We start from the raw sequence: 13,462 nt of genomic DNA on the forward strand, positions 1-13,462 counted from the left end.
GGCTTCTTGAATTAAGAATTAGTTTGTAATTCCTTTTATTAATTAACTGTTATTTAAAATTTTTGGGAAATGGTCAAGAACTCAGCATCACTGCAACCATGTATGGTTACTGGTACAATATCATTTGGTATTGCTTGTAATTATGCAGAAATGTTCAAGAAGAAAAAAGCCATGGATTTGGTAATCTTGCGCTCTTGTCAACAGCCACACATTGGTATTTAGGTATGCTTTCATCGAGAGAAAAAGATAAATTATGATAAAAAAATGATTTTAAAACAAGAAAGGATGAATCCAACCACACACACACACACACGTACATACCAAGAAATTTAAAAGAAATAGATCTTAGATTTTTTTTTTAAAAAAAAATCTCATTTAAGTTAAATAATTTTTAAACAGATTCACAGACAAATGCATTCATAAATTTGAGAGGAGGTGGAGAAAAATAACACAGCTTTTCTCCAAACCAAACAACATGAACAATGGCCACAAATACAACATAGGAAACTAATAACAAATTTCTTGTAAATATATCCAAAAGATAATTTGATTTTTGAAAATTTACATGCTGAAAAGAACATCTAAAGCTACAAAAGAAAATTCAAAAAGAAATGTTCACTGAGAAAAATTATTAGGTTGGCCAGGTCTATCAGGAACCTAGGATGAAATCATCCTCAGAAGACTCGTTTTCTAAGATGAAATTACTAAGTGAATTTATTTTATCCTGGATGTTATAATTTCTCCATTCAATGGTAGTTGTAGAACCTGAGGACAGAAACTGCGAACAACCGAGCAACCTTCATCAAAAAGAAATTTAGTAGTCGCAGTTCTTAGCTGGATGACAAACTTGGTCTGAAATAATACAGACAGGTTGTAACTGGTCGACCATTTCATCTTGACTCAAGCCTGTTATTCCAACAGACGCGCCAAAGGCCTCTTACCATATCCATGCTTCTAGAAAAAAATATCAAATGAATTAGCTCGGCACGCCCCAACCAAACCCGCTACATGGAAAAATTGGATCCCAAACTAATCCATTTAATAACCTCAGCTTGGCTAAGCGTACAGATTTTGGGCCAAAATCCTCGAAGTCAAAGTTTCTTTTTTCCTTCTTATTATTTCTTTGTTGAAAAAAAAAAAAAAAAAAAAAAAACAGAGAGAGAGAGAGAGAATCTTAGATCTTGTTAGAATAAAACTTATAAAATTTTGGATGTTATTTAAAAAAATTAATAAATTTTTATTTTATTTTATTATAAAAAAATTATAAATGACTTATTGAATATCATAAAAAAATTAAAAAAAACTAACAAATTCAAAAATATATGCAGCATTGTCTTAAGATGTACTCCGACCTTTTGTGTAGAAAAATTCAAAAAAATTATCTTAAAATATAATTAGAATCTTCCATCTGCGAGTATGATTGTGAAGAGATTGACAGAGATCTTTTGGGCATCCAGCAAAACAAACGTGATAAGAAAGATGAAAACATCAAAACAAAATATATAAAAAAAAAAAAAGAGAGGTAGAAAACTTTTGGAGAAAATATTTATTTTTTATAGCATATAAATTAATAGCCCAACATTCATCCATTAAAGCCTCAATTAGAATTCTAATATTTAAAAATTAAAAATAATAATAAAAAAATCAAATGCATGTACATTAATGATAGTATAAATATTTAAATAGTAAAATAAAAATAAAAAAATAAAATTAATAAACCAATTTATTGTATGTGTGATGCGCCGTATGCTGTGGTATACTGTAGAAGATTCATATCTAAAAAAAAAAACAATCACAAACAATCCGGAGAAATTAATAAACCAAGACACAGTATTATAATATTTTATAAATGATACTTAAGCAACATTTGCAAGGCTGTTGGATTGAGGACATGCGCCCCAAAATTAGTCAAAAATTTAGTTCTGTGCCCCAAGTATAGCTTTCATTCACCTAACATGTGGGCAAAGTACTTAGTAGATCCAAGTACAAAATATTGTAATTGACTAGGTTCTACATGAACAACAAGTAGCATAAAATGTCAAAGGTGCCTAGAAATATTTGACCCGACACGTATCCGATTTCTGAACTTTGACTACACCTTACCCATTCTTGAATATAAAGGTAACGTCTACATCTAGGATCCTGGATATTTGATACACGGCAATATTTGAATATTGTTTAAATTCTAGATTGTAAGCCTAGAAAAATCTTCTCATGCTTTTATAGGCAACTGATTTTTAATCTAATAATAGTCAAAACCCTAAATAAGCAATATGACAAGTAAAGATTTCTTTTCTTTTTTAATAAAAAAACCTAAATAAATATATCATTCAAAAAAATAATAAAATATATTATTATTTATATTTATTTAAAATTTTTAAATAAAAAATTTATTTTTATTATTTTAAATAAAAAATTTATTTTTTGAATGACATGCTGATTTGTTATTGAATGATGTAAGATATATATGATAAATTTATTTTAATCAATAATTTTTTGCGTACGATAAATCTGTTGTTCCCAGGATCGGTCCTGATATTTTTTAGGTCTGGAGCCTGTCTGTATCCAGGGCCTCACCACTGTTGTCAGGGCCTCACCACTGTCAGAAAGAACTGCTAAATTTTCAGAAATTATAAGCTCCGATTGGTACAGACAGACATCTGACAAAAAAAAAATAGGGATCTGAGGCGATCGTCCGTTTTGACCTGTCCCAGGGCCGGCAGTGGCTGTTCCAACATCGATCGGTAAGTGGATCCGGATAAAGCACGCCCAATATGCTAATCTAATAGGCCGGTTTTAAGTTTATATTATTTTATTTTATTTATTCTATTCTATTTTGTTTTTTTTATTTTATTTTTTGGGTGATAGGTCAGTTTCCGAAGAAAAAACATAGTCCAGGAGCCAGTATACGTCGGGGCTCAAGACCCAACAACTATGACACATGGCATGGCTTGTCTATTCGTACCCATATGAAGCCATTAATCGAGTGCAAGTGTAAATATTTTAATCAATCCTAACCCCCCGGTGAAATTAGTGCGAGTGTTGACACGGCCAACGCGGACATGATTAATTAAAAAATTTTTGTGCACTGCATGCAGTGCTGTAAAATTAATATGAAGCATGTTGTCCAACAATATTTGATCACATAGTATAATTGATAATAAAATAAATATTTAATATCATATTATTTTTTTTAAAAAAAATTAATAAAATATTATATTTTTTAAATAAAAAAATAATATTATTATTTTTTCTGCCTTATATGACTTCATATAAATATATATGATATCCTGAATACTATATATGACTTTCTGTATCTTTATATGGCATCATGAACAATATATATGTGTTGCGGTCAACTTCTTATCGTCTGTCGTCAAAAATGAACACCTATAAAACAACATCCGTACAGATCGAATTTGTGTCCGGCGGGGACTCTTCGATGTTTAAGTCGGAGAGAAAAGTTGATGAACAGGAGTTGAATGTAAATAGTAGCAGAGTTTTGGCCTAGCCTAAGCTTATCAGTCCTATTTTTTACTCCCTTTTTATAGATGAGGTTGTCGTAACCATCGGACGTGGTCCCGTATTTTATGGCACTAAATCATCGGGCCATAATCACGTAGTGGATCATTAATTTTCACTGATTGCGTCATGATATGCGGTCGATAACCGTTCATGATGGTTATGGTATGTTGAGCAAATTAGCCGATCATATGTCGATAGAACCGATCATATGTCGGTAGAATCCATGAGTGACCGTCGACTAGTAGTTCTATTATATCGATGGTCTGAATCGTCTGCTGTCGATCGATAATCGTTAGTCAGTCAGCCGGCGATAAGTCGATGCGGTTTGCTCAATTGATTGATGAAGAGTCAAAATCGCATATTCATCCGATGTAGAGACGATCGGGGTTGTATGTCTGGTCAGTCGGCTGTTGTTGAGTCGAAGTCGATAGTCGATTAACTTGAATCAGAGGTCGATTGACTTATCCCAACACATGGCTTCCTAATATCTTATATAATTTTCTGTGAATATATATGACATTCTAAATAATATATATAATTTTTTGATATTTTATATAATTTTTTATGAATATATGACATCCTAAATAATATATATGGCTTCTTATGAATATATATGATATTTTGAACAATATATATATAATTTTTTATCAATATATATGATATTTTAAATAATATATATATATTTTTATAAATATATATAAAATATTAAATAAATATATATGATATTCTGCATCTTTATATAATATTTTGAATAATATATATAATTTTTTGATATCTTATATGACTTTTCTATGAATATATATGACATTCTAAATAATATATATGACTTCTTGTGAATATATATAACATCTTGAATAATATAGATGATTTTATGATACCTTATATAATTTTTTGTCAATATATATGATATGCTATATAATATATATAATTTCTTATAAATATATGGGACATGCTAAATAATATATATAATTTTTTTTATCTTTATATAATATTTTATTAATTATTATGATCAACAAAAATTATATAAGATATCAGAAAATCATATATATTGTTCAAAAAATTATATAAAGCATCAGAAAGCCATAATAACTAACAGAATATCATATAAAGATACAAAAAATTATATATATTATTCAAAATATCATATATATTTACAAAAATTTATATATATTATTCATGATGTCATATATATTGATAGAAAGTTATATAAGACATCAGAAACTATATATATTATTCAGAATATTATTTATATTCACAGAAAGCCATATAAAGTATCAAAAAATTATATATATTATTTAATATATATATATATATATATATATATATATATAGTCATACAACATATCAGAAAATAATAATATTATTTTTTTATTTTATAGAAAAAAAATATTTTCATCAAAAAAATAAAAAAAATATTATATGATATTAAATATCTATCTCATTATTAATTATACTATATAGATATGCCCCATGTCGATTTTACTTCTTCGGACATGGCACACAAAGAATTATTGCAACTCTTTTTTTTTTTTTTTTTTGAGGGGGGGAAGAAAATCACCGCCATCTAATTTCCATGGTTATTAATTTCATCACTGTTCCCTCCATAATTACCATTTTATAACTGCGATATTCCATTTTCTTAACCTTTGTTCTATTTTATTCTTTAATTCAATCTATATCAATCCCACTCAGTGTTTCACACCCAAAAATATCTTCTCTAAATTTCCATAATTAATATTTTTTTAAGAAGATTCTAATAATTTCAACTCTTGCAGGAATGATAATATACTCTCATAAAATATTAAAGGATTAGATATATTCAAAAGAATAACAATTATATACACATAAAAAAATTATAAAAAATAATAAATTGAGTTAGTGTGTGAATAAATTTATTCACCTTCTCGTTTAACAGAGTTTCTGTAACATTTATCAATATCATGTTCCCATTTATTAAGAATATATTGGTATCATTTTTATTTTATATTTTTTTATCTCAAAACAAAATAAATTTTATTTTTATTTTCAAAATTTAAGATAATTATACTAAGATGAACAATTTTATCCATATATATATATATATATATATATTTTGCACATGTGTATATATACCTATCTAGAGTAATTATTTATATATCATATGTAGTATAGAAAAAATATATTATTCTATCAAATTGGATCAAATAACCATCACTTTCTAATGTATATTTAATACCTATAGTTATATTTTTTATTTAAAATTTTAAATAATAAAAAAATATATTTTTTAAAAAATTATAATATATTTTATAATTAAATTATGATTTTTTACATATAAAAAATTAAAATTTATAAAAAATCAAAATTTGATGATAGAATTTATAAAAAAAGAAAAATATTTTTTTTATTTAAAAATTTTATAAATTTTTAATGATGAAAATATTTTTATCTTTTTATAATTTTAAAAAAAATTATAATATTATATAAATATAAAGTCATAATTTGACAGTAGAATATTATAATATAATATAAATATAAAATATAATAATTTTTTCAAAAAATATATTTTAATTATTTAAAATTTTAAATAAAAAAATAAATCTGTGGATATTAAATATGGGTGTTTGAAAATGACGGCTACGATATTTTTTCTATACCGCGTGGGTGCGGTGTACCAGGGATTTCTCATCTGTCCGTCTATATCCGCGCGCGGAGACGCCCACCTTCCCGTCCAAGCCCCTTCCACCTAAAACCCCTCTTCCCTTCTTATCTCATTTCCAAACCCCCAACCCTCTTTCGCATTTTCTCTTCTCTTCGCAGAACAAAGACCGAAAAAGGCGTCTCCTTTGAGCTTCGAGATGTGTGGTGGTGCGATCATCTCTGACTTCATGCTACCACCGACGGCCTCCCGCCGGCTCACCGCCGACTACCGCTGGCCGGGCCTCAAGAAGGGCGGCGGCCGAAAGAAGAAAGGCCGGAAGCATGAGGTCGTGGAGTTCGACGATGATTTCGAGGCCGACTTCGAGGACTTCAAGGACGAGTCCGAGGAAGACGAGGAGGAGGTCGACGTCAAGCCTTTTGCCTTCGCCTCCAAGGCCACCTTCTCTCGAGGTAAACTTAGAAACTCTGTTGAGATGATTGTTCTTTTGGCTATTCCTTGTTCTCTGTAGCTTTTGTGATCTTATGTTGTGAATTCTAGTTTCCTATTTGTTGGAGATTTATGGGAAATGGGCTTTGTTCTTGTCTTTTTTTTTTTTTTTTTTACTGGGCAAAAAGGTGCATCTTTTCAGTGATTCCTTCTTCTTGTTTGCTTGCTATTGATGTTTGTGGATTTTAATTTATTTTGGGTAGTATTATTTTTCTCCTTATTAACTATTTTCATCTAACGGCTTTTGTTCTTCGGGGATTTGTTGAGGGTTTAAAATCTAGAATTTAAAACGGTCATGTTACTTTAGGATTTGAGTAAGACTTTTGATGTTTCTCCATTTTAGCCTTTTTTTAGGGGGAAAAAAAGAAACTTTGGTTAGAATGGATCCTGGTTCTTGCCGGGAAGAACAGGTTGCGGAAATAAAAATCATATTGGAACTGGAGATATTAAAGTACTTGTAAAGTATTGTCCTTTTGGGTTTCTGCCCCCCAAAATTTTTTGGTTATTAATATATCTTTTCGAATTTATGCTACTTTGGTGAATCTTTTGCTAAACAAATATTTGTTTCGTGCCTTGTTTTTTTTTTTTTTTTTTTTTAAATTAAAACTAAAAACTTCCCCGTTTCAAAATGTGTGTATATATGAATATTCTTATTTTCAGACTTCTGTTTCCATTTGCCCCCTTTTTGGCTGAAGACTCGAGTAGGGTATCATTTTTGTTGCGATATGTTGTTTATAACTTACGTGGTATTTCATCTTTAAATATACAAAGTATCACCCAAATTAATCTGCCCTTTTACTTATTTATTCACCATCTTATGTTTGATTTTTGTCTCCTTTCCCTCAATTTATTTCTTTGATTTCATCTTTGTTTATAATTAATTATATTGTTCTGTTTTTCGATGTGGTGTATGGTTGTTTTCTTACTGCTGGTTTTGGTTTGTCAGGGTCTATTTTATGGTTTCAGGATTGTAATCTGGGCTTTGCTGTTCTTCATTAATTTATGTTTCTATTAAATGAATTATCCAATATAGAGATGATCTACTGGTGAGTAATTATAAGTACATAGAATTTCAGGTGTTTTAGGAATCTTGGCTTTCCGAGAATGTAGCTGGAAAATCAGAGTCAAAGATCCATGTTAACTAAGTTGTTTATCATAAAAATGTTAAGAGGTAGGCTATAATTTGTGTCAGGTTGTTTTTGCAAAGCAGAAATAACAACAATCAGTGATTGATTTGGAGAGTGGAAACTGAGAACTGACATGGCTCATTATGAGTTATATTATGGCTATCTTTCCTTTGATCTGATGAAAGTAAATGTCTGAATTATGAGATTATATAGAAACGGTGAATGGATCTGCACTCTTATTGTCATTAATTAATGAGCCATGTTTTCTTGCATTGGTTATTGCAAAAGTGGACATTAAAAAATATGTGCAATTTTTTGTCTGGACAAATAATATCAGGCCTTCTATATTTCCTGGAATTTTGTTATTGATGGGAAAGACGTTTGAAATTGATGTGTTTTTGTGCATGGAAGTGGCATGGAATGTTGTTCATTACCGGTATTTATTTTATCACTGCTTGCATACATATTTGGTAGATTGTACACTACTTCTGGTTCACCTTTCACAGCATGGGAGAGTAGCAGAATGGAGTTGTTATTTTATAAAGAATCCTGTGATCTGGATTAAACTCTGTTTTTTGTCTATTATGTGTGATCGGACTTCATATGGAATGGCTTGTTTCTTCTTAAATTAATTATTAGATAGTTGAGATCTGTTAAAAGGAAAATTTCCCCTCTGTGTTACGTTGTGTCTTTTCTTATATTCTCTTTGGACTGCTGAAGGCTCAACTACTCCTAAATCAGTAGAATTCAATGGGTCTGCAGCTAGATCAGCAAAAAGGAAGAGAAAGAATCAATACAGAGGAATCCGCCAGCGTCCATGGGGCAAGTGGGCAGCTGAAATCAGAGATCCCCGCAAGGGGGTTCGTGTCTGGCTTGGAACGTTCAACACTGCCGAAGAGGCTGCAAGAGCTTATGATGTTGAAGCTCGTCGTATCCGGGGCAAGAAAGCTAAAGTGAACTTCCCTGAAGCATCTGCGAGTGCCCAAAAACAAAACCAGAAACCAACTTTGCAAGCACCAAAACCAGCATTGTCAGAGGAACAGAAGTTGAATGACCAAGATTATGATTTATATTCTACTATGGATCACATGGAAGTGAAGGAGCCGGCAGACCCTGAGTACATGAATTCCCTTCCCTCGGTGGAGTCCTCTCCACCTCCTGAGGGCACTGGGATTTTGAATTTTCTCTCTGATCAGGGAAGCAACACTGTTGATTATTCAGATCTTGGATGGGAACATGAAACCAAGAATCCCGAGATCACATCAGTTCTTGCTCCTACTATAACTGAGGGTGATGAATCCAGATTCCTGGAGCATGGGAGTCCCCAGAAGAACCTGAAAATCACATCTGATGATGCAGTACAAACAGAGGAAAACTCTGCAATGAAACTTTCTGAGGAGCTTTCTGCCTCTGAATCACATATGAAGTTCCTGATCCCTTATCTTGAGTGGAGCGCATATGAGTCAGTTGACAGCCTCTTCAGCTGTGAAGTGGATCAGGATGGACTGAGCACTATGGATCTTTGGAGTTTTGATGACCTGCCCACAGAGAGCATTTACTGAGGGATATTGGTTTTCTGTTAATAAAGATAATGTAAGCATTCCCATGGTCATGCCGGGTTTCTTAAGCCCTGCTAGTTTCTCACGTTGAATTTCATGAAAAACAGCATTTTCTTTCATATTATTTTATTTTATTTTATGTTTTTTTTTTTTTGGCAGGAACTGATGTCATTGAAGGATGTGGAGGACCAGAAATGTTGGTCTGCTGCAATCAATTGAATTGAATTATGGTTAACAAAAGTACCCTTAGGTATAATAATTTTGAGTTTTAAAACTGTTGCCTTGTGAAGCCTCTCTGCTTTTTGAGTACTTGGATTTGAATGTTTTGTTTGATGACATAATGGGCATCTCTTGGGGACTGATTGAATGCTTCTTTTGTTGTATATGTGCCTCTTGATGCTATGGTAGATTGTGCACTTGGTGGGGCCTGTGCATTTGTCCCATGCTTGATTCCCCCCGATAGTTTTCTCATAGGTTGGGCTGATTATTAAGTCATAAAGATGGCAGAGAGATGGCTGCGTCAGAGCTGCTGTTTTATTGGGTGTGGTGGATGATGGAAATTTGAATGACAATTTCAAGACACAGAGAAATGCTAATGAAAGGTGGTCCCTCCGGTAGCTCTGGGTCTGGTTGGTGTCAATTCAGAACCAATGATCTGTGTTTGTTAAACGCAAGGAATTGACGCATGTTGTTGTTGGTGTTGTGAATAGCTCGGGCAAATCCAAATGGTTTTCTAGACTTGCAAGGTTGGCCAACCATGGGGGAAAGTTGTTCGGCCTAAAATATTGGGGAGTGAAGGAGAAGAGAAGGAAACAAGACAAAATCCCACTTCTTTGGCTTGTGACGTCGACATCATGTCTTCTGGATCCGGAAGACATGGAACTCTAAGTTGCGTGTTTTTGTCCTCTGCAATCCACTAGGAGATGTGCTTGGTAATTCACCAGCATCGATTGCCAGTTTGGTGAAGTGTGATTAGATGTGGTGTAGATGTGTTTAACTCCATGGTGGCGAGGGGTAATTTTGCTGCATGGTTGATTCGCAAGGCCAAACATTCGGAAATTGTCATCTTTGATTAGTCATTTTCAATGCTTGACGCACGACAAGTTATTTGTTGTTTCCTTTCTTTATGACATGAGTGCCAAGCTTCCACGCAAATGTAGGTTAAATGCATTGATGGGGTACCAAATCTATATGTAACGTGGTTGTACAACGCATGACATTATGACTCAATGAGTCGATCGGTTTGATATACAGATACTTGACCAGTTGTTAGTACCATGTGTATTCTTTTTTCGCCTGCTATGTCCATCAACACAAACTCCCCCCTTTTTTTCACCTTTTTTTTAATAATATTATTGGAATTATTCCTCGGTTTGTATACGGTTTGCTCATTTTTCTTCATTCTAACTTTGTTTTTAATCCACTGAATTGATTGTGGAATAGAATAATTTGTTTTTTTGCCTTGCAGTATAACTAATCGGATCTAGATATTTTAAAGATTCATTAATCAAGAATCAAATTCAAAATCTTTAATTGCTAAGAGCTATGCCAAGGGCATAAACCCGCAATTTATCAATTAGACTAATATGTTGAAGAATATTCATGGCTGATTCTGACTTATAACTGCTTCCAGATGAATGTTTTTTTTTGGTGGTAAATCCCGGATGAATGTTTTCAACTATGAGACTCTTTTCACCTTGGAAATCAAAGGTGGAAGATTAGTTAACCTTAGAAAGGTCTGAACCGAAGAAAATTTGATCGAATGGAAGTTACTTGGTGCATTTTGTCAGTCAAAAAAATTAAAAAGAAAGCTCCTAAGATATCTTTTATTGACAATTGTAGGGGATGTAGGTTTTTTCTGCTTAAAAGGAGAAAAAAATAGCATGGTGTACGACGTGGGGTAGATAGCAGGCTTTTAAATTAATAATCGCGAGATTCGATTTGGATTCTTTGTTCTGAAGGTGGTCGTCTCTGAGTCACCCTCCTGAGCTCTGATCCCATGAAATGTCTCCCACGCGTGGCCTCTTCTTATGGTTATTGCCACGTGACTTGTTCTGTTCAACCCGAACTTGCACCTTTGCAGCTGGGCGCCTCTGTCGCACGTGACGGGCGGTGGCTTCGGCCCTTCGTGATCGAAAACAACGGCTGACTGACATGAAATGTTTTCAACGGGCCCATGTACGATTCTTCGTCCGACCTGTCTTGGTCTCTACTTTAGCACTTGCCAAGCAAGGAACCAACCGACCAAGTTAATAAAATCTCTTGCCTCGATACAATAGATGTGGGTTTCTTCCCATTTGCCCTTTTGTTCAATTAGGTGACAATATACATACACATACATGCATGCATACATTCATACACACACATTTGTGTGTGTGTGTGTCTGTGTGTGTGGTGAATCAGTACGAGTTTCCAGTATCAAACATAATGGAGAGGAGGCCGTAGGAGCATGTCTATTTTAGTTCAAGCGAAGAATTTTTTTCAGTTCAATAAAATCTTCTTCTTCTTCTTCTAAAATAAGGTGCAGTATTTTTCCAAACAGCTCTTAGCCTGCAAACCTGGTTATGGCAGGATTTAAACCTAAGCATCAAGTCAAATTATGAGAGATTACCGGCAACATAAGGGGGCACCTTTTAACCTGAATAATTGTGGTTGCATGACCATGGTAACATCATTTAAGACACTACATAGCAGCAAAAGAGCTATTTTTTAAAGAGCATGAGTTATTCAAAGCAACCTGAAATAAGGCCGGTCTGGATTCTCAAATCCTACGTCTTCGGTCTCAACCGTATGGTGGCTAGGATTACCATTTCCAAATTTTTTGGGATATGAAAAAAAAAAATTACTTTTAAAAGATCTATTATTTTACAGATAAAAAATTTATCTAAGAATCCATATTTTTCTAGATAAATATTTTTTAAATAATATTTAAATAAAAAAATAATTTATCTATATTCTTTTATACAGAAAAATAGCTTCGAAATTTGTTACCTCTATTTTTTACATTACTACTTCTTTGGATAAGTTGATAAAATTTATCAATATTTTTGATGATATCCCTTATACTTTTTAAATTTGACTAAGTTATTAACCATTGAATGATGGAGATATTGAAAATGAGGATGGACATTTTAAGTACAGCATTAAATACCTATTTTACTGACTAATGAAAAAATAATTTAATCATCTCTTAAATGAATAAAATTTTTCTCTATTTTATGAATAAATATTGTCCATGATAAAATAACTTACCCATTTTGAAAAGCGTAAGAATATAGATAAGTTGATCAATAAAAAATTTGATCAATTTTTTTATGATATTTATTTATAAAAAAAAGACCCCTAAAAAAAAAACAGAAAAATTTTCTGAGATTGAATGACCATTGCTTCCCTTATCACGTCAAGTTTCTCTCCCCAACCAGCCACGATCCTCCTCCTTTTCTGCTTGCGTTAGGATGTCCCATGGTTACAAGAGGCAGACATCCTACAGGCTCAAAATGCAAGATACTACATATGGTAATCCCATTCATGAATCGGTAAAGTAACCCGAAACCTTTCATTAAATAGCAAATATAAGGTAAACAAAGTGAAGAATAAAGACATATCAGGTACAATGGTCAGTGATCTTCCACAAATATATTTCAAATTACTTAAAGTTAGTGTGATCAGAGCTGAAATACCTCGGTTATTCGGCAGCATCTTTCAAATTGTATATTTCATCCATAGCCATGATACCCTACGGATATCATAGCAAACAAAGTTCAAACAAGCAAAGGTAGTAGTAGCTGGTGCTTGGTAGAACTCAGCATTACACAAACTCCCAGTCATCTTCAGCGCTGAACAAGTTAATCAGGGACTTCACCTCACTAACGAAGAAGTTGCCACTTTCAAATAACAGAGGCGTTGCAAGATACACAGGAAAGAGCACTCCCTATCAAATCTACCATCCAACATAGCCTGCCGTAGCATCCCGATAGCCCTTTCCACCTGAATTTTCAGTCAGATTTGTATAATGGAGCAAATAAACTGCAGTATTAAAGCTCGAGGCATATCCATCTCAAATGAAGAAAACATACTAGTTCGTTTCATTCATTGCTAAAATGAGGAAAATTCCTATTTGGATA

At 32.6% G+C, this 13,462-nt stretch overlaps 1 protein-coding gene across 2 annotated transcripts; it reads left to right on the forward strand.

Moving 5' to 3' along the window:
* Positions 1–6,198: 6,198 nt before the first annotated feature.
* LOC140850811 (ethylene-responsive transcription factor 1-like) lies at positions 6,199–9,721 on the forward strand. Of its 2 annotated transcripts, none has more exons than XM_073249000.1 (3): positions 6,199–6,615; positions 8,542–9,372; positions 9,498–9,721. In XM_073249000.1, exons 1-2 carry the CDS (start codon positions 6,363–6,365, stop codon positions 9,339–9,341), a joined length of 1,053 nt encoding a protein of 350 aa, XP_073105101.1. In that variant the 5' UTR covers positions 6,199–6,362; the 3' UTR covers positions 9,342–9,372; positions 9,498–9,721. The 2 variants fall into 2 exon arrangements, with proteins under 2 accessions (XP_073105101.1, XP_073105100.1); XM_073248999.1 differs by having other exon boundaries at positions 6,200–6,615; positions 8,500–9,372.
* Positions 9,722–13,462: the final 3,741 nt, after the last annotated feature.

Source organism: Elaeis guineensis, chromosome 15 (genome assembly GCF_000442705.2).
Source record: "Elaeis guineensis isolate ETL-2024a chromosome 15, EG11, whole genome shotgun sequence".
Lineage (NCBI taxonomy): Eukaryota > Viridiplantae > Streptophyta > Magnoliopsida > Arecales > Arecaceae > Elaeis > Elaeis guineensis.

Coding starts and splice junctions, on each gene's coding strand:
- LOC140850811 (XM_073248999.1), top strand. CDS start 6,363: ATGTGTGGTGGTGCGATCATCTCTGACTTCATGCTACCACCGACGGCC. Junction 6,616..8,499: donor CAAGGCCACCTTCTCTCGAG/GTAAACTTAGAA, acceptor GGACTGCTGAAG/GCTCAACTACTCCTAAATCA.